Raw genomic sequence first — 17,992 nt, forward strand, 5'->3', positions numbered from 1 at the left:
CTGGGATTCCCAGAGCAGCTGCATTTTTTGGAATTTTGTTTGGGGTTTTTTTTGTTTGGTTGGGGTTTTTTTTTTTTTTTTTGTTTTGTTTTTGGGGTTTTTTTTTGTTTTTTTATTTAGTCTCCTTTAACATTTTGAGTTCACTTGTGCCCAAATCCAGAGGCATTCAGAGCTCAGCTCAGCCCCAAAGCCAAAGCAGCTGGGTTTCATAAACATTTGCTGCCAACACTTAATGTTGATGAGGATTTTCTTCCTCTGCAGCTTCACTTCCCCTAAAAAGTTGATATTTTGCACTGCTCTAACTCAGGAAAATGTAAGGGCTTTTTTGGAGATATTTGGTGGATTTTATTTTTCCCCACACCACTGTCTGGTGGGAATCTCTAATTTTCCCTTTGGAAATCAGGCACATCTAGAGGCAAGGCAGAGAAATGCCACCTGGTAAACTTAAATACAGATGTGCTCTCCCAACACCCGAAATTAAGCCATTGTTATTTCACCGTTTGGGAATCCAATGACTCCTAACCATAATTTAGCTAAGATCAAGTGTAAAATCTGTTTAATAATACCCGGTACATCCTCTATCCTGGAGATTATATCCTGCATTTGCAGGGCATTGACTCCATAATCTAACAGGTCTTTTCCATCTCTGACTTCTATTAGCCTATGAATTATAACAAAAGGACCATTAGGCAAACCATAATTGTGGAAACAGCCTCTGACATGTGAGACTAACTCCTGCCATGGCAGGGAAACTAAAATTGAAACACAGACAATTGAGGGGAGAGCATTCCCTTTATCCAAGAGTTAAGTTGCTTGGTTAAAATCAGGAAAACTCAGTAAGTCACAGAAAAGGCTTTTCCCCCTCCCTACCTCTCTAGAGAAAAGACTTTGGGCTGCACAGCAGGTGCTGGTCTGTCCCTGCAGGAGGGATGGGACTGGGATGATTTGGGATATTTTCCTTATCTGCTGCCTCTGCCCAGCCCAACCTTCACCCTGGAGCCATTTCTGCCAAGCGAAGTCACATCTTCCACTGAGCCTCACCTGGGGAAGCAGAGAACAGCCCAGGGGCTGGGGAGGCAGGGAGCTCAGCCACACATCCTACAGGGGCAGGGAGCTCAGCCATGCATCCTACAGGGAGCTCAGCCATGCATCCTACAGGGAGCTCAGCCCTGCATCCTACAGGGAGCTCAGCCACGCATCCTACAGGGAGCTCAGCCATGCATCCTACAGGGAGCTCAGCCACGCATCCTACAGGGGCAGGGAGCTCAGCCATGCATCCTACAGGGGGCTCAGCCATGCATCCTGCAGGGGGCTCAGCCATGCATCCTACAGGGAGCTCAGCCATGCATCCTACAGGGAGCTCAGCCATGCATCCTACAGGGAGCTCAGCCATCCATCCTACAGGGGCAGGGAGCTCAGCCACGCATCCTACAGGGGCAGGGAGCTCAGCCATCCATCCTGCAGGGAGCTCAGCCATCCATCCTACAGGGAGCTCAGCCATCCATCCTACAGGGAGCTCAGCCACGCATCCTACAGGGAGCTCAGCCACGCATCCTACAGGGAGCTCAGCCATCCATCCTACAGGGGGCTCAGCCACGCATCCTACAGGGAGCTCAGCCATGCATCCTACAGGGGGCTCAGCCATGCATCCTGCAGGGAGCTCAGCCATGCATCCTACAGGGAGCTCAGCCATCCATCCTACAGGGAGCTCAGCCATCCATCCTACAGGGAGCTCAGCCATGCATCCTACAGGGAGCTCAGCCATCCATCCTACAGGGAGCTCAGCCATCCATCCTACAGGGAGCTCAGCCACGCATCCTACAGGGGGCTCAGCCATGCATCCTACAGGGAGCTCAGCCATGCATCCTACAGGGAGCTCAGCCATGCATCCTGCAGGGGCAGGGAGCTCAGCCATGCATCCTACAGGGAGCTCAGCCATGCATCCTGCAGGGGCAGGGAGCTCAGCCATGCATCCTACAGGGAGCTCAGCCATCCATCCTGCAGGGAGCTCAGCCATCCATCCTACAGGGAGCTCAGCCATCCATCCTACAGGGAGCTCAGCCATGCATCCTACAGGGAGCTCAGCCATGCATCCTACAGGGAGCTCAGCCATGCATCCTGCAGGGGCAGGGAGCTCAGCCATGCATCCTACAGGGAGCTCAGCCATCCATCCTGCAGGGAGCTCAGCCATCCATCCTACAGGGAGCTCAGCCATGCATCCTACAGGGAGCTCAGCCATGCATCCTGCAGGGTTCAGGGGGCTCAGACATGCATCCTGCAGGGGCAGGGGGCAGCCAGCCTGTGACCGTGGTGTTCACAGGGGTTCTTGGATTGGGGAAGAGATGGGATCTGACTCCATGTTTCACAAGGCTGATATATTATTTTATGATATATATTACATTAAAACTATACTAAAAGAAGAGAAGAAAAGGTTTCATCAGAAGGCTGGCTAAGAATAGAATAGCAAAGAAAGAATGATAACAAAGGTTTGTGGCTCAGCTCTCTGTCTGAGCCAGCTGGGCTGTGATTGGCCATTAATTAGAAACATCCACATGAGCCCAATCCCAGATGCACCTGTTGCATTCCACAGCAGCAGATAACCATTGGGTACATTTTGTTCCTGAGGCCTCTCAGCTTCTCAGGAGGAAAAATCCTAAGGAAAGGATTTTCCATAAAAGTTGTTTGCACCAGGCAGCCCAGCTGCTGAGCAGGGCAGGGCAGGGGGCTCAGCCGTGCACCCTGCAGGGCTCAGGGGGCTCAGCCATGCACCCTGCAGGGCTCAGGGGGCTCAGCCGTGCACCCTGCAGCAGCTCCGGCTGCAGCTCACTGCTGCAAAGGTCAGCAGCTCTGCAGACACCCCCGGGCAGAGGGGATGGCACAGGGGGCGCACAGCATGGGGAGCGGTGCAGGAGCCAGCCAGAGCCACCCCAGCTCCCTGAGGGGCTCCCAGCCTGTCCTGGGCTCTGCCCTGCCCTGGGCAGGAGTTTCCTTCCTCCCCGGCATCATCCTCCCGCAGCACTGCCTGCCACAGACCTGGGGGCCATGAGCACTGCCCGAAGGGGCAGGATGCTCATCAGGGTCTGGGGGAGCTCCAGCCCTGCTCCCTGGCACCAGGGCTCCTCCCCCTGAGCCCAGGCCTCGGTGCCCAGCACGGACTGAGCCCCACAGGTGAGGCAGGGACAGCCCATGGGGTCCCACCCCAGCAGGGTGGCACTGGCCCTGTGCTGGCAGCAGGGCTTGGAGCACCTGGCATAATTTGGGACCAGCAGAGCACCCAGCACTGGAGTGAGCCATTCCCAACACCTTCCTGACAAAAACCAGCTTTCAGTGCTCCAGGACACTCCTCCAGCTTAATTAAGAAACGCTTTTCACATGCCCAACTGCTCCTTTTCCCCACTACTCCTACCAGGACTGTTTATGCAAAATACACTCATCAGAGACAGTTCTGCAGGCTCATCCCCTCTCACCCTACCTGCATGGAAAGAGAGGGACTCATCCCTTACCTGCACATCCCACTGCTGCTGAGGAGCTGCAGGCTGAGCCCAGCCCAGTGCATGTGCTGCAGCAGGCTCTGCCAGCCATGCAGTGCCCTGCACCTTGCAGCACTCAGGGCTGCAGCAGGCTCTCCCAGCCATGCCCTGCACCATGCAGCACTCAGGGCTGCAGCAGGCTCTGCCAGCCATGCTGTGCCCTGCACCTTGCAGCACTCAGGGCTGCAGCAGGCTCTGCCAGCCACCATGCAGCACTCAGGGCTGCAGCAGGCTCTCCCAGCCATGCCCTGCACCATGCAGCACTCAGGGCTGCAGCAGGCTCTCCCAGCCATGCCCTGCACCTTGCAGCACTCAGGGCTGCAGCAGGCTCTCCCAGCCATGCCCTGCACCTTGCAGCACTCAGGGCTGCAGCAGGCTCTCCCAGCCATGCCCTGCACCTTGCAGCACTCAGGGCTGCAGCAGGCTCTCCCAGCCATGCCCTGCACCTTGCAGCACTCAGGGCTGCAGCAGGCTCTCCCAGCCATGCTGTGCATCTTGCACACCCTTGCAGCTCAGCTGCTTGGCGCTCCCAGCCGTGCCAAAGCGGGTGGCAGGGAGGGCTGGTTGTTATTTATGGAGCAGAGGGACATCCAGGGGGGATTGGGAGGACTCTCAAGATCACTTCTGTTTGCAGCTTGAGCGGGGTTTGAGAACAGGTCTTTTCAAACAAGTAAAATGGGTGTTTTCAGTGAGTAGAATCCTACATTTCTGCTCCGGCACGCTCAGAGCCACATTAACACTTCAATTTAAAAATCAGCTCTGCAAGGGGGTCAGGACTTGGCAGCAAGTGCTCTCCATGAGCTAGAGGTGGCCACACCTGAACTGCATTTCTCCTGACAATCAGATCCTGAGGAACATCCACACAGAGAGCTGTTGGCCGAGCAGAACCCATGGAAAAGCACTTGGCAAAGTCCCCTCGAGTTCAGCAGGGCAGGGTCACCCTCGCTGCACTCCAGAGCCCCTGGCTTGGGCAGGCAGGCAGGAAAGGATCCTGCAGGGCCAGGGGGGCTCACCAGGAGAGCGAACGCTGCCCCTGTCCCAGCCCAGGCACAGCAGAGCTGCCCAGCCCCGGTCCTGCAGTCACTGCCTCACCCGAGCACATCCCCGCTCCTCATTGTCAGCAGGGTTGCAGAGGTCTCTCAGGGTCAGAAAAGTGCCCCCTTTTCAGTTCCTTTTTCAGAGAGGATTTGGTGGGACCCTGCCCTGGGATTTCCAGCCTGTTCCCACCTGCATTCCCAGCTCTGGGCTGTAATTCAGCCTGGAGCTCGGGGTGCCATGCCACGGCATCTCCTGCACCAAAACAGGCAGCTCCTGCTTTACTTCTCCCTTTCCCTAAAGGAAGATCTCCACAGTATTAATCCCCATTAAATATCATTAATAAGCTTGGGAAGGAGCTGGGGCCAGACGCATAAAGCCAGGATTCCCTGCTGGAAGCACAGAGTCCAGCACAGACACCTGGGGGTGCTCCCAGGACCTGTACAGCCTCTGATCCCTGCAGAAAATGAAACTGCTCCAGCTCTCCATGGCACAGGCACTCCTGGGACTACAGTGCCAAAGGTTTCTCTGCAGCCCCTGGTTCCCTGAACCTGCAGCTTTCTGCCCTGAAACGTCTCCAAAGGCAGAGAGCAGGGCTTTGGAATTCATTCTAGCATCACCTCACTAATAGCAGGGACTTTCTCCTGGTAACTTTGTCATTAAATCATATTTTGTTTGCAAATCTATTAAAAGTACAACTCTAACCCAGCTGTATTTTACGGAACATGCATTTCTCATTGTGGCCCTGCTGCCCACTTACAGATGAGGACAGCATTGTGAACACATGAACTGTAATTGTTTGTGTCAGGAAATACAAGGAAATAAAATGTAATAATTCTTTTAGTTCTATAAGGTTCATCTTCAGGAATTAGCACAAAGAATCCTTTTCACAGAGGTTTTCAGGAGAAAAGACATCAGCATGTGACTTGAAATTAATTTGTAATGGGCCCAAGTGTGTTTTATTGTCCTTCTTTGTGCTCTCTGCTACCCAGGAGATTATTCATGGCATAAATATCATGAATATATGAATTTGGGGTGCTGTTCTTTGGGACTCTCCATCATTTACATTTTACAAATATTTCTATAAAATGTTGTGATGCTGAGCTGACCAGCCCTGAGTTTCAGCAGTTTGTTGATGCCACATACTCACATGCCAATGGCTGTAAAATTCATGACCAGGTACTGGAAATCACATCACTCCAAAACCACATCCCTGCTCTTTGGACACATCCAGGGAAATACCCAATTTTACAGAAAACCAGGAAAAAACGCACAATGAGAGTCATTTAATGGCAGCTTTAGGGAAAGGCTGTGCTCTGGAAACAGGAGCCCTGAACCTTCCCTAAGTGCAGGGACAAACCCCAAACACCCTGAGGCAGGAGCAGCCAGCCCTGACCCATGGACCCCACAGGTTCCTGCTCCCACCCCTGTGTTTGCCATCTCTGACAACAGCAAGGGAAAACTGCCACAGCTGAGCATCCCAAACGGCTCTGAAAGAATCGCCCAGCCACGGGACAAGGGCACAGCTCCTACAGAGAGCACCTGGAGCAGGAAGGAACCACAAAACCCCGGAGTGGCTGGGGTTGGGAGGGACCTTTCCCATTCCACCCTCCCAGCCTGGCCCAAGCCTGGCCTGGGCCCTGGCAGGGATGGGGCAGCTCCTCTGCAGGGCGGCAGGGAGGGAGCAGAGGGGAGGCAGGGCAGAGCCAGGCTCAGAGCAATCCTGCAGGAGGACAGGGCTGCAAAGCCCGGCCAGAGGCGGTGCCCCCTGCCCCTGTGGGGCTCAGGGAGCCACTCTGGGCACTGGGGGAGCTCAGGATGTTTCTGGGGTGCAGCAGCCCTGCCCAGCCACAGCCCTGCTGCTCTGCAGGGTGGCAGAGCACAGGAAAGGGTTCCTGCTCTTTGTGTTGTCCCTGTGGCACAGCAATTCTGGCTGGGGTGCTGCAGCTCACCGTGGCATTTGTACGGAACGTTAAAATGAAATCGTAATTAAAACTTTGGGGTTTTCTTTGTAGCAAACCAAATTAGCCAAGAAAAAATGAGCTCAGTAACGTTGTTTGGTGTTTATTAACACATGCAAGTCCCTGTGCCTTCAGTAAGGCACACGACAGGCGTGAAAAGCCGGGTTTGCCAGGGCTGTAGAGCAGAGCCATCCTATCAAAGCCCTTAACTCAGCCAGAGCATCAGCCCAGCACACACAGAGCAACCAGAGCCTGCCAGAGCCACCCCAGTGACCCCACAGCTGGGCAGGGCCCCAGCTCCAGCCCCGAGGGGGTTACACAGAAAAGCTGAGGGCCCACACACAAAACCTGGCCCAACACCGCTTCTCCTCAGCAGGAACATTCACCTGAATGAAACTCCTCCACCTCACCAAAGCAGCTCAGCTGTAAACGAGGAGCTGAGGAGGAAAGGCTGAACTGACCAAAACACCTGAGGTTTGCCATGGGAAATGCTCATCCTAATGGTGGTCCCAAAATTACAGATGAGATTTGGTTTCTGACAGAGAATCATAAAGACTTTTATTAAAGTTAGAAATTGTGTGGCTAGACAAGAGGCCTGTTCAATGAAAGGTGCTGCTCCCGCTGGTCCAAGAGCAGATTTCCCCGAGTCCCTCGGCCTGGCACCTGCCCCAGGTGCAGCAAAGAGCAGGAGCTGGAGCCAGCCCAAGCCTCCTCTTGGCTCCAGCAGCGCTGCCCTGCCCGAGTCCCACCCCACCAAACCTAAACCTGTCCCTGTCCCTGCTGCAGGAGCTCCAGCTGTGCAGGCATCCCCCAGGATCTGCAGCCCGGACAGGCTGCCCTGGGAGCAGAGCACAAATCACCTTTTTGTCTAAACCAGCCCTCCTGGGCACCCCTGCCGGGAGATCGTTGCATTTGACCCCGATAAAATGCAACAATCCCATCAGAATGCAGTAATGCCGCTGTTTTGATAGGCATATACTTTTAAATAAGAAATTTAAAAAAAACAAACCCACAAAGCTCCAGTTTCTCTACATTGTGCCACAGCACCAGAGTGGGAAACTCTTCACTGCTCAACCAGGGGAGCAGAGACAGGAGGAAATCAGGAAAGCAGAGAAAGCACACCATATAGGAAATGTCAAATATGTCAAAACATTCATGAATACCAACATCTCCCTCTGCACCATCCCCAGCTGCAGAGGTTACTCAGGGCTAACGTTTCACAAGTGCAGATTATGCAGCACGGGGTTTACTTATACATAAAAAATCAGCTACAGGTGCATCCACGGCGCATTTTGCACGCAGCCAGTCCGGGGATTTCTCCCGCTACAGAAAAGCCAGGAGGGTAAAATCACATAAAACACGAATTTCCCAGCTCGGGCCGCCCCAGCCGCGAGTTCTGCCGGCATTCAGGTGAGGATGGTGAGGCAGGGACACGCAGGTGAGGATGGTGAGGCAGGGAGGGAGCGCTGCCGGCTGCGCTCCCAAAGCGGCACGGCTCCCACCGGGAGCAGGAGCAGCGCACACTGCCCGGCCCGAGGCACCAGCTGGCATTTCTGCCAGCCCCCTTCGGTGGCACTCGGAGCTCAACACACCCAGGGCATCGCTACATCGTCCAGAGCCGCCGGAAAACGCGGCCGGGACTGCGGAACACAGCAGGCAGGGCGAGCGGCACGCACCTGGCCTGCACCCAGCCCCGGTTCCCTTGTCAGGTTTGGAGATTTCGGCATATTTGGGAGAATTGTGCCTTGGTGCAGCCCCCTCAGCCGCGCACAGCGGGAGGAGGAAGGTGCCCAGCCCTGGAGAGGAGCAGGGAGCCTCCCGTGTGTGCGGCTGGGCGGCCTCCAGACAAAGCAAACGCACTCCACCCTTACACCTCGGTGCACCCGAGGAGTAACTCCACGGAAAACAGCGGGAGCGAAACAGAACGCTGGGTTCCGATCAGCCCAGCGGGTTGGTAAGGCGCCACAAAACCTGGAATTCCGAGGGAACAAACCGGGATGGGTCTGGCTGCTCCTCACGCGAGCCCAGCAGAACGAGCAGTAACAAATTCCAGCAGCAGCGCGCGGCTAAAATAATTAAGATAGCTATTGATCTGGAATATTGCGAGCCCGGAGAAGCGAAACCATTTAATAAATCCTCCCATTGATACCACCAGTTAAAAAATCATTCCTCCAGCTCCACATTCTGCCTTGAGCTCCCACTCTGAGCGTTTTTCCCAACGTCTCTGCGCAGTGCTCAGCATTCCCCCCTCGCTCTCCTGCCTCGCCGGAGCCTGCAGAAGGCAGGAAAGCAGGGAGCACGGAGGCTGTGCCCCGCTCTGCAGCTCCCAGAGAGGCTGTGCCCCGCTCTGCAGCCCTGCCCGAGCCCACCTCGGTGCCCGTGTCCGGCCGGGCCGCTCGCTCCGGGCTCGGCTCCTCCCGCAGCGGGACACGGTCGGGGGGAACGGAACTGCGGGGGAAAAGGCGCGGCAGGTGTGAAATGGCCGCCCGGGAAGGATAAATTCTGCTCTGCCCAGGTGCAGAGGGTTAAACCTGTTAGAAAAGTTACTGCAAAAGGCGCTGATTAAAGCGGTGGGAGCAGCTGATTTCTGGGAGGGATTGGGAGCAGCTGGGGGGATATTTAGAGGGGGATCGAGTTGTTAAATTCTTTCTATACACAGGTTTTTGTCTTTCTTTTTGAGTTTTAAACCCCTCCTAGAGCATAGACATTTACACTTTCATATTTATTTACACGTATTGAAGGAATGTCTGTATTCTCTCTGTATATTTAGGGCATATGCGTGCCCGTGCCCGTGGTGATCCCGAGTTCCAGACCCCGCTCGGGATGAGTTGGGCAGCGCCCGCATCTGCCCCGGCCCCGCTCCTTGTCCCCCCACAGCACGGGCCCGCCACGGCACCGACTTTGATTCCTCCTTACAACTCTTCATTCTCGGGATTTTTCGCCCGGCCGAGCCGCGAAGCCCCTTCCCCGGCAAACCGGGTACCCGGGGCTCGCCCGCACCGGGGGCTGCAGAGCCGCGGATCGCAGACCCCCGGCAGCCCGGGATGGGCGTGTGGCACCGGCACCGGGACGGGAAGGCGGCACCGGGGATGCAGCACCGGGCTGGGATACAGCACCGGGCTGGTATACAGCACCGGGATGCTGCCCGCCTGCTGCGGGAAGAGGCTGCCCCTCACCCGTGTCCGTGGGGTTTTGGGCACCGCGGGACGTGCGGCACAGAGGAGCAAAACCGATCACGGTCGTGGCTCGCTCCCCCTCCCGCGGGCGTTATATTGGCTCCCGAGGCGAGAGGCTGAAGCTCCGTCCCCACCGGCCGAACCAGCAGAGTTCGGCTTCCTCCTCCCTCTCCACGAGCGGGACCCCGGTGAGCGCATCCCGGTCCCGGCCCCCGCGGGGCTCCGAGAGCCGCCCCCGACCCAAGGCTGGCAGCAGCCCGGGGCTTTGGGACAGCGCTCCCCGGTCCCCGCTGCCCGTCCTGCCCCCCGAGCCCCTCCGCCGCCGCGGGCGCGGCTTTGGCAGTGAAACTCCTCCATGAAAGGTGTTTTGCTGAGGAATTGGCCCCCCGACGAAGGGATGCGCCTGAGCAAACGCCGGCGCGGGACGAGGGAGGCAGGGAGGGAGGGAGGGATGGCGCAGGATGCGGGTCCTGACGCGGGGTCTGGGTGCGGCGGGGACCGAGCGTGCTAAAACGCGGGGAAGGACCAACCTCCGAGCCGCGGCTCTTCCTCCTCTTCCTCCCGCGGAGCCGGCGGCACCGAGCGGGAGCGGCCCCGGCCATCGCCGCTCCGGGATCGCCGCACGGGCAGAGGCTTTTGTCCCCTGGGTGCGGCGGGGGCTGGCGGAGCAGCTTCGCACTTCGGCAGAAAGGAGACGAAATTCGATTCGTTTACATGTTTTATTGTTGTAAACATTAAAATTGTCTTTCTCAAAGAAAGAGTTCTCGGGAGAAAAAAAATAATAATAATAATAATTATAATAATAATAATCCGCGTTTCTAACTGTCGTACACCATATTAAAAAAAGGCAGCGACTTTCCCGTGTGCCAAACCGGGGTATACAAAGAAAAATACTACAGAATATGGCAATATTAAAAATATTACTCGAACATAAAATAATATATTAACCGACAATTTTTAGACATAAAAAACCAAATGGAACAAAACAAACCAAGAATTCAAAGTGCTCAGTAATTTCCAGGGAGTTATGTATAGTATAAGCACTCTGGAAACAGTCAAAAGCTGCTGCATGCAAGATCTGTTTAGCTTTAGACAACAAAATAATCAAGATATAAACTTCTTCTTTAATCAACATCAACAGTACATACAACACTTACAAACAAGGGGTGTCGGGCGGTGTTTACAAACACTATGTGTCCCTTTGGGGGGGATTCCGGGGGTAACACTTGTGCCCACCTATTTTACAATTGAGAAAATGTTTGAAGCTTAGATAACTACCAGTCTTTATAAAAGCTACCAGACTACATAGTGTCTGAAATACTATTTATAGAATATAGACATTACTGAAATAGCAAGTGCCTATAACATTGTCACCCTGGAATCGTCATGCTTCCCTGGTATGGACAGATTGGGTTTTCTTTCCTTTTTTTTTTTTTAATTCTCCCCTTTTTTTTTTTTGTAATTTTTTTTCCCAAACACATTTAGCTTTTATTTTTGATTATTTTTGTTTTTAGAATTATTTTCCACCTTTCGTCATAAATAGGCACAGAAGAATTTTTTCTTTTTTTTTTTTTTTTTTTTAAAAGCCAAACTGCATCTGATAAATTTACAAGCCTTCGCCTTCATTAATGCCACACCACCCACGCAAGGTTTGGGCTCTGGGTATTTTACAGCTTTCTTTTGCTGCAGAAAACTTTAGTCTTTAGGAGGGTGAGGCTCGCGGGGTGCCCCGGCGCTGGGTTTGGCACCGCGTGAGCCGGCGCCGCCAGGCAGGCTTGTCTTTGCACCAGGAGTCCTTAATCATAAACTCATTTAGAAGCCGATAATAAAAAGTTTATACCATGGTATTTGTGTAGTCCATGAGCTGCATCCATGATGGCCCAGAGCCAAAATGCCCATCGCGTTCTGCCTGCAGGAGTTGGCAGCACCGGCCGGGTGGGAGCTGGCACCCGGGGGTGCTGCTCTGGGCCCACACCAGCTCCCCTTCAGGCAGGTGGAGCTTCTCCTCGGGTCAGCGGAAGCGTGCGGGAAGAGTCTTAAAAAGGTAAAGTGTCCAGGAAAAGTTTGTCAATTATTGCTGGCGGTGGCACCAAATCTTCCAGTTTCAGGTAGAAAATGCGCTGCAGCCCCTGTGTGCAAAGCGTGCGGAGTTCGGGGAGCTTCCCCAAGAGTTTGGACAAATAGTTGGGGCGATTCAGCCCCCCGTTATTGAAAGTCACGTGGTCTTTGAGACAATTTACAATCTTGTTCTGAAGCTCTTCCACCCTCTTGGGTTCCTTCAGCCCGTGCCTCTCTGCAAAGAGAAGGGTGCGGACGTTACGGGTCTGGGTCTGGCTCGGAGCGGGGCGGGCAGGGGGGGGGACACTGACCTGTCACCATGGCCAGGGCGGCGATGCAGGAGAAGGCTGAGATGTCGATGTTCATGTTCTGCAAGTTGGAGGAAAATTCCACGATGGAGTCGATCCACTCCCCAAAGCCACGGATGCACTGCAACCGGTGCAGGACCACCCCGTTGCAGAAGATCAGCTTCCCCTCCACGGGGTTGGACCTGCAAGGAAGGGGACAACCCCAGAATGAACTGATGGAGAGATGGATGAGAGAGGGAGGAAGATTAGATAGGAAGAGAAAACGGAGGAAAGGAAAGAAAAAGACAAAAGATAAGAGAAAGACAAAATATAAGAGTAAAGAAAGAGAGAATGAGCAAAAGGAAGAGAGCAAGAAAGAGAGGGAGAGAAAGATAAAACAGAGAAGAGGGAATGAAAGAGAAAAAACAAGAGAGAGCAGGAAAGAAATAAAATAATAAGAAAGGAGATGATGGGGGAGAAAATCTAAACAACTAATTACTTGAGGAGCAATAAATGAAGGATTTAAGAGGCACCTAATTACCGAGGAGTTAATAAAATGCAGACCAGTGGACCTTGAAAGGCTCTGATTCCCTGCCCGTGCCCCGACCCCCGCTCACCTGTACGCCAGCCGCAGCACGAACAGCTCCAGGAAGGCGGACTCGAAGAGCAGGTCCTGGTCCGTCTTGGGCAGGTCGGTGAAGCCGGGGATTTTTTCCGCCCAGCCTCGGATGATCTCCATGGAGCCGGTCAGGAGATCGTAGAACTGCTGGATGTGCTGGGTGTCGTCACCGCTCAGCTGGTAGTCGGGGTTAGCCTGGAACTGGAAATTCATTTTAAAAAGCACTTAATGAGGTTCTCTAAAGTCTATAACCCGTGAAATTGCTCACCCCGTCCCTGGCCGGGGAGCGGGCTGGGATAACAATTAAAGCTCTCTCTGACCGGTGAGGAAATTAGATGTTCCGGGGGCAATTAATTCGATTAGGAACGGCGCTCCGAGGCCGCCGCTCTCCGTGCGCGGGGGGCCCGGTCCCGGGCGGGGCCGAGCCGAGCCGAGCCCCCGGTCCCGGGCGGGGCAGGGCCGAGCCGAGCCCCCGGTCCCGGTCCCGGGCGGGGCAGGGCCGAGCCGAGCCCCCGGTCCCGGTCCCGGGCGGGGCAGGGCCGAGCCGAGCCCCCGGTCCCGGTCCCGGGCGGGGCAGGGCCGAGCCGAGCCCCCGGTCCCGGTCCCGGGCGGGGCAGGGCCGAGCCGAGCCCCCGGTCCCGGTCCCGGGCGGGGCAGGGCCGAGCCGAGCCCCGGGAGGGCTCGCGTGTCCCCCCTGAGCGGCCGCGGGGCCGGACCCCCCTCCCCGGGCGGCGGCGGCGGGGTCCCTCCGCGAGCTCGGTGCCGCTTACCCGGGAATAGTCCAGGCTGGTCATAGCCGGGTTGGAGTCGACATGGGCTCTCACCAGCGCACTGATCAGACTCACCGGGGGAGAGGGGGGAGAAGGCTCCTGGGGGCTCTTCGGTTTGGACGGCAAGCGGCCCCGCCGGCCTTTTAGGCTGTCTGTGCGCACCACTGCAAGAGACGGGGGTCAGCCCGGCGCCGGCGCCGCGGGGCGCGCCCGACACACGGACACACGGACGCACGGACACTCACCCTCCTTGACCATGCCGACGGCCAGGCACTTCTGGAAGCGGCAGTACTGGCAGCGGTTGCGGCGGCGCTTGTCCACCGGGCAGTTCTTGTTGGCCAGACACACGTACTTGGCGTTCTTCTGCACCGTGCGCTGCAGCGGGCGGGCAGCGGCGTCAGCGCCGGCCCGGGGAGCGCCGCCGCCTGCCCGCCCCTGCCCGCAGCTTCCTTTACCGCCTTTCCCCCTTGCTTTTCTTTTTCTTTCCCCCCCCCCTTTATTTTCCTTTCCGTTTTGCCGCTTTGTTTCTTTCCCTTTCCCCTTCGTTTTCCGTTCCCACTTTCATTTTCCCCCCTTTATTTTCTTTTCCTTTTTTTATCTTTACTTCTCCTCTTTTTAACCTTTATATCCCTTCCCCTTTTTCCTCTTTATTCTCTTCTCCTTTTTAAGTTTTTCCTTTCTATTATTTCCTTTTTCCCTTTTAAGATTTATTTTATTTTCCCCTAATTTCCTTTCCCTATTTATTTTTATTTCCTTTCCCCCTTTATTTAGTTTCCCTTTTATTTCCTTTTCCTTCCCCCCTCCCTTCCTTTTATTTTTTTTTCCCAGGGCATTTAACAGGAGAAAATTGACAGCGTTAACATCCAAGCTAACCTCGCAGCTCCTAGCCGTGTTTTATATGCCAAGAGGAGGGAAAGAGACGCTCGGTAAATACAAATCCGTGGGCATTCATATTATTTACATTCCTTGGAGACCTCCTCTATTTAAAATGATAAGATTATTCAATCAGGATGGTGAAATAAAGAGATCACTTAATTTTACCACAGGGAATTCCGTTCCACACGGTTAGCTCAGACGCACTCCTCTGTCCTAACCCATTTCCATCTGCGGGCCCCGCGGGCTCCCCCGCCGCCCCCCGCACGGCCCCGCTCGGCCCCGCTCACCTTGAAGAAGCCCTTGCAGCCCTCGCAGGTGCGCACGCCGTAGTGCTGGCAGGCCGCGTTGTCGCCGCACACGGCGCAGAGCCCCTCGTTGGACGGCGAGCCCCGGGAGGGCGGCGAGGGCACCTGGCTGTCCAGCAGCTGCGGCGCGGGGCCCAGCTGCAGCCCGGGGAAGGCCATGGAGGGCTGCTTGCGGATGCCGCCGGGCACGGCGAAGGGCTGCCCGTCCACGCCGTGGTGCGGCCCCGCCGGCTCGGCGCCCATGGGGACGTGCAGGGGCCCCTCGAAGCGCATCTGGCAGCTGGACACGGGCGTGCCGGGCGGGGACTGCTTGAAGGAGAACAGCGACAGGCGCGACACGGGCGTTTTGCGCTGCTCGATCATGTGCGTCGTGGCCACGTAGTTGGGGTGGAAGTTGTGCAGGGAGCCGGGCTCGTCCCACACGGGGCCGTGCTGCACCTGGAAGCCGGGCGTGGAGGGGGTCGGGGGCGACGAGGGCTTGTAGTAGACGGAGCCCGAGTGGGACATCATCTCCTCGGACTGGGGGGGCAGGTGGCCGTGCTGCTGGTAGCCGTGCATCTGAATGTCTTCCACCTTAATGGAGGACTGCTGTCCGGACAGGGGCATTTGGTACAAGCAGGGGGGCTTCACGTCGTAGCTCGTGTTGTAGTTGTCCATAAAGGTACTGAAGCTGGGGAGAGAAGTGGTGGCGGTGATTTCGGTGTTGGTGAGGTCCATGCTAAACTTGACGAACTCCGGAGTCAGGAAATCGGAGCTGTACTCTCCCGAGGAGTGGTAGCTGTAGCTCTGGGAGGCCGGGCTGGCTCCTTGAGGCGAGGACCCATACTGAGCCTGAACACAGGGCATGGCTGCGAACGAAACAGCGGCAGGTAGGCTCGGCCCGCGCCGCCCCGCGCCGGCCACGGCGGCCGAGCGCCGGGAGCGCCGGGAGCGCCGGGAGCGCCCTGCCCCGCCGGGGCTGCCGCCGGGGCCGCGGGGACGGAGCGCACCAACCTTCAGCCGGGGGAGCGGCGGGTTCGGGGCAGCCGAGGGCGGACAGCGTCGGAGCGCGGCGGGAAGCGAGGGGTCCGCGGGTTCAGAGCGCGGCGGCGGCTCCAGCCTGCCCGGCGCGACGGCTGCGAGAGACACACGGACCCGCCGGTGAGCGGACCGACACACGGAGCGACACACGGACCCGCCGGTGAGCGGACCGACACACGGACCCGCCGGTGAGCGGACCGACACACGGACCCACACGCGGACCCGCCGGTGAGCGGACGGACACACGGAGCGACACACGGACCCGCCGGTGAGCGGACGGACACAGCGACACACGAACGCGCCGGTGAACGGACGGACACAGCGACACACGGACCTGCCGGTGAACGGACCGACACACGGACCTGCCGGTGAACGGACCGACACAGTGACACACGGACCCGCTGGTGAACGGACGGACACACCGACACACGGACCCGCCGATCGGGCAGCAGGGGCGGGGGACTGACACACAAACCCGCTGGTGCGGGGACAGACACACGGAGCCGCAGCGGAGAACAGGCACACGGACCCGCCGGTCAGGCAGCCCCGGCGGGGAACTGACACACGGACGCGCCGGTGCAGGGACAGACACACGGAGCCGGCTGAGCGCGGACAGACACACGGAGCCGCCGCGCTCCGCCCGGCTCGGGGGAGCCCCGCCTGCGGAGCCCACGGGAGCGGAGCGGTGCCGGGCAGGGCCGCCCCGCGCCCCTGGAGGAGCCGGTCGGGCTCGGTTTGGGTTATCTCTCGGTAAGCGGGCAGGCGGCTCCCCGCGGGCGGGCTGTCACCGGCTGCCAGGCTCCCTTCCCCACGCCCTCCGGGAGCCGCCGCGCGTCCCTGGGGAGAGCGGGCGAGGCGCGGGGTTCCCGGCGCGGCGGTGCCGGCACCGGAGCGGGGCGCGGGTGACAGCCAGCCCGGGCGGACCCGGCTCGGCGCGGCGCGGCAGCTCCGCGGGTCACACGCGTCCTCGGGCAGCGCCACCCGTCCCGTCCGGGGACCGACCCGAGCGGGGTCCGCTAGCAGCTGGGACGGCACGGGACGGCACGGCACGGCACCGCACGGCACGGGTCGGGGGCGCCTCGCGCGGGAGGGGGGCGCGGGAGGCGGGCCGGGCCGGGCACTCACCGGGGAGCGGAGCGCGGGGCGCGCATCCAAGAGCGGGCAGCGGCGGGCGGAGCGGCGGCGGCGGCGCGGGCGGCCGGACTGTGCCCGCCCGCAATGTGCCTTTGTTTATGTGGCCGCGGCCGCCGCCGACCAACGTGCGCCGCGAGCCCCCGCGCGTCACCGCGCGTCAGCGCCGCCCGCCAATCCGCGCCGCCCGCGGCCCGCCCCGGACACGCCCCCCCCCGCGCGCCAGCGCGCCCTTTTGGTAAGTTTCCGAGCGGTGACGTCACGCGGAGGGACGCGCCCCGGCCACGCGCCGGGGCGGGGGCGTGGCCTCATTTGCATAGAGGGCGGTGCCGCCCCCGCCCCCCCGCGCGCGTCACCGTGACGCGAACCCCGGAATAGCGCGCGCGACCGCGACCCCGGCCGGGGACAGAACCGGGACAGAGCCGGGACAGGGACAAAGCCGGGAATGGGACAGAACTGGGACAGAGCCGGGAATGGGACAGAACCGGGAATGGGACAGAACTGGGACAGAACCGGGACAGAGCCGGGAATGGGACAGAAGTGGGAATGGGGACAGAGCCGGGACGAGGACAGAGCCGGGAATGGGACAGAACCGGGACAGACCTGGGACAGGGACAGAGCCTGGAATGGGACATAGCAGGGAATGGGACAGAGCTGGGACACGGACAGAGGAGGGCCTGGACAGAGCCAGGCCAAGGCCACAAAAGGAGCGCAATGTGCGCCCGCTTCCACTTCCCACCTGGAATTTAATCTATTTTATTCTATTAGTATTTTGGTTTTATTTCAATATTAACTTTATTTTTATTTTATTATTTTCTTTCTTTTATATGTTGTATTGATTTTGTTTTATTTTTATTTTGGATTTATTTATTGTATAATTTTTCATTTTAATTATTTCTGTTTATTCTTTATTTCTTATTTTATTAGTTTTTATTGTATTAGCTTTTATTATTATTTATTTCATTGCTTAATTTAATTCATTATTTTCCGGGCTTTATATTTTATTTTATTCGGCTTTTTTGTGTTATTTAACTTATTAATAAATTTATTAATAAATTTATATATTAATAAATAATTATTTTTATTTAATTTAGACTTATTCATTTAAATGGCCGATATTTATTTACTTAAATGCACATCGTTTTTTTTAATTATTATTTTATTTTATTTTGCCTCTCCCCAGAGCCCCCGCGGGTTGCCCCATTCGCAGCCCAGTCCCAGGTG

At 57.0% G+C, this 17,992-nt stretch overlaps 1 protein-coding gene across 2 annotated transcripts; it reads right to left on the minus strand.

Moving 5' to 3' along the window:
* Positions 1–10,407: 10,407 nt before the first annotated feature.
* NR4A2 (nuclear receptor subfamily 4 group A member 2) lies at positions 10,408–16,804 on the minus strand. Of its 2 annotated transcripts, none has more exons than XM_066553217.1 (8): positions 16,763–16,804; positions 15,611–15,732; positions 14,600–15,465; positions 13,682–13,811; positions 13,512–13,600; positions 12,665–12,867; positions 12,072–12,250; positions 10,408–11,995 (listed from the first exon to the last, which is right to left on the minus strand). In XM_066553217.1, exons 3-8 carry the CDS (start codon positions 15,461–15,463, stop codon positions 11,739–11,741), a joined length of 1,722 nt encoding a protein of 573 aa, XP_066409314.1. In that variant the 5' UTR covers positions 15,464–15,465; positions 15,611–15,732; positions 16,763–16,804; the 3' UTR covers positions 10,408–11,738. The 2 variants fall into 2 exon arrangements, with proteins under 2 accessions (XP_066409314.1, XP_066409313.1); XM_066553216.1 differs by having other exon boundaries at positions 13,437–13,600.
* Between the last annotated feature and the right edge of the window lie 1,188 nt (positions 16,805–17,992).

Source organism: Molothrus aeneus, chromosome 7, assembly GCF_037042795.1.
Source record: "Molothrus aeneus isolate 106 chromosome 7, BPBGC_Maene_1.0, whole genome shotgun sequence".
NCBI lineage: Eukaryota > Metazoa > Chordata > Aves > Passeriformes > Icteridae > Molothrus > Molothrus aeneus.

Coding starts and splice junctions, on each gene's coding strand:
- NR4A2 (XM_066553216.1), bottom strand. CDS start 15,463: ATGCCCTGTGTTCAGGCTCAGTATGGGTCCTCGCCTCAAGGAGCCAGC. Junction 13,812..14,599: donor GCTGCAAGGGCTTCTTCAAG/GTGAGCGGGGCC, acceptor CGCCCGCTGCAG/CGCACGGTGCAGAAGAACGC. Junction 13,601..13,681: donor CGTCGGCATGGTCAAGGAGG/GTGAGTGTCCGT, acceptor CGTCTCTTGCAG/TGGTGCGCACAGACAGCCTA.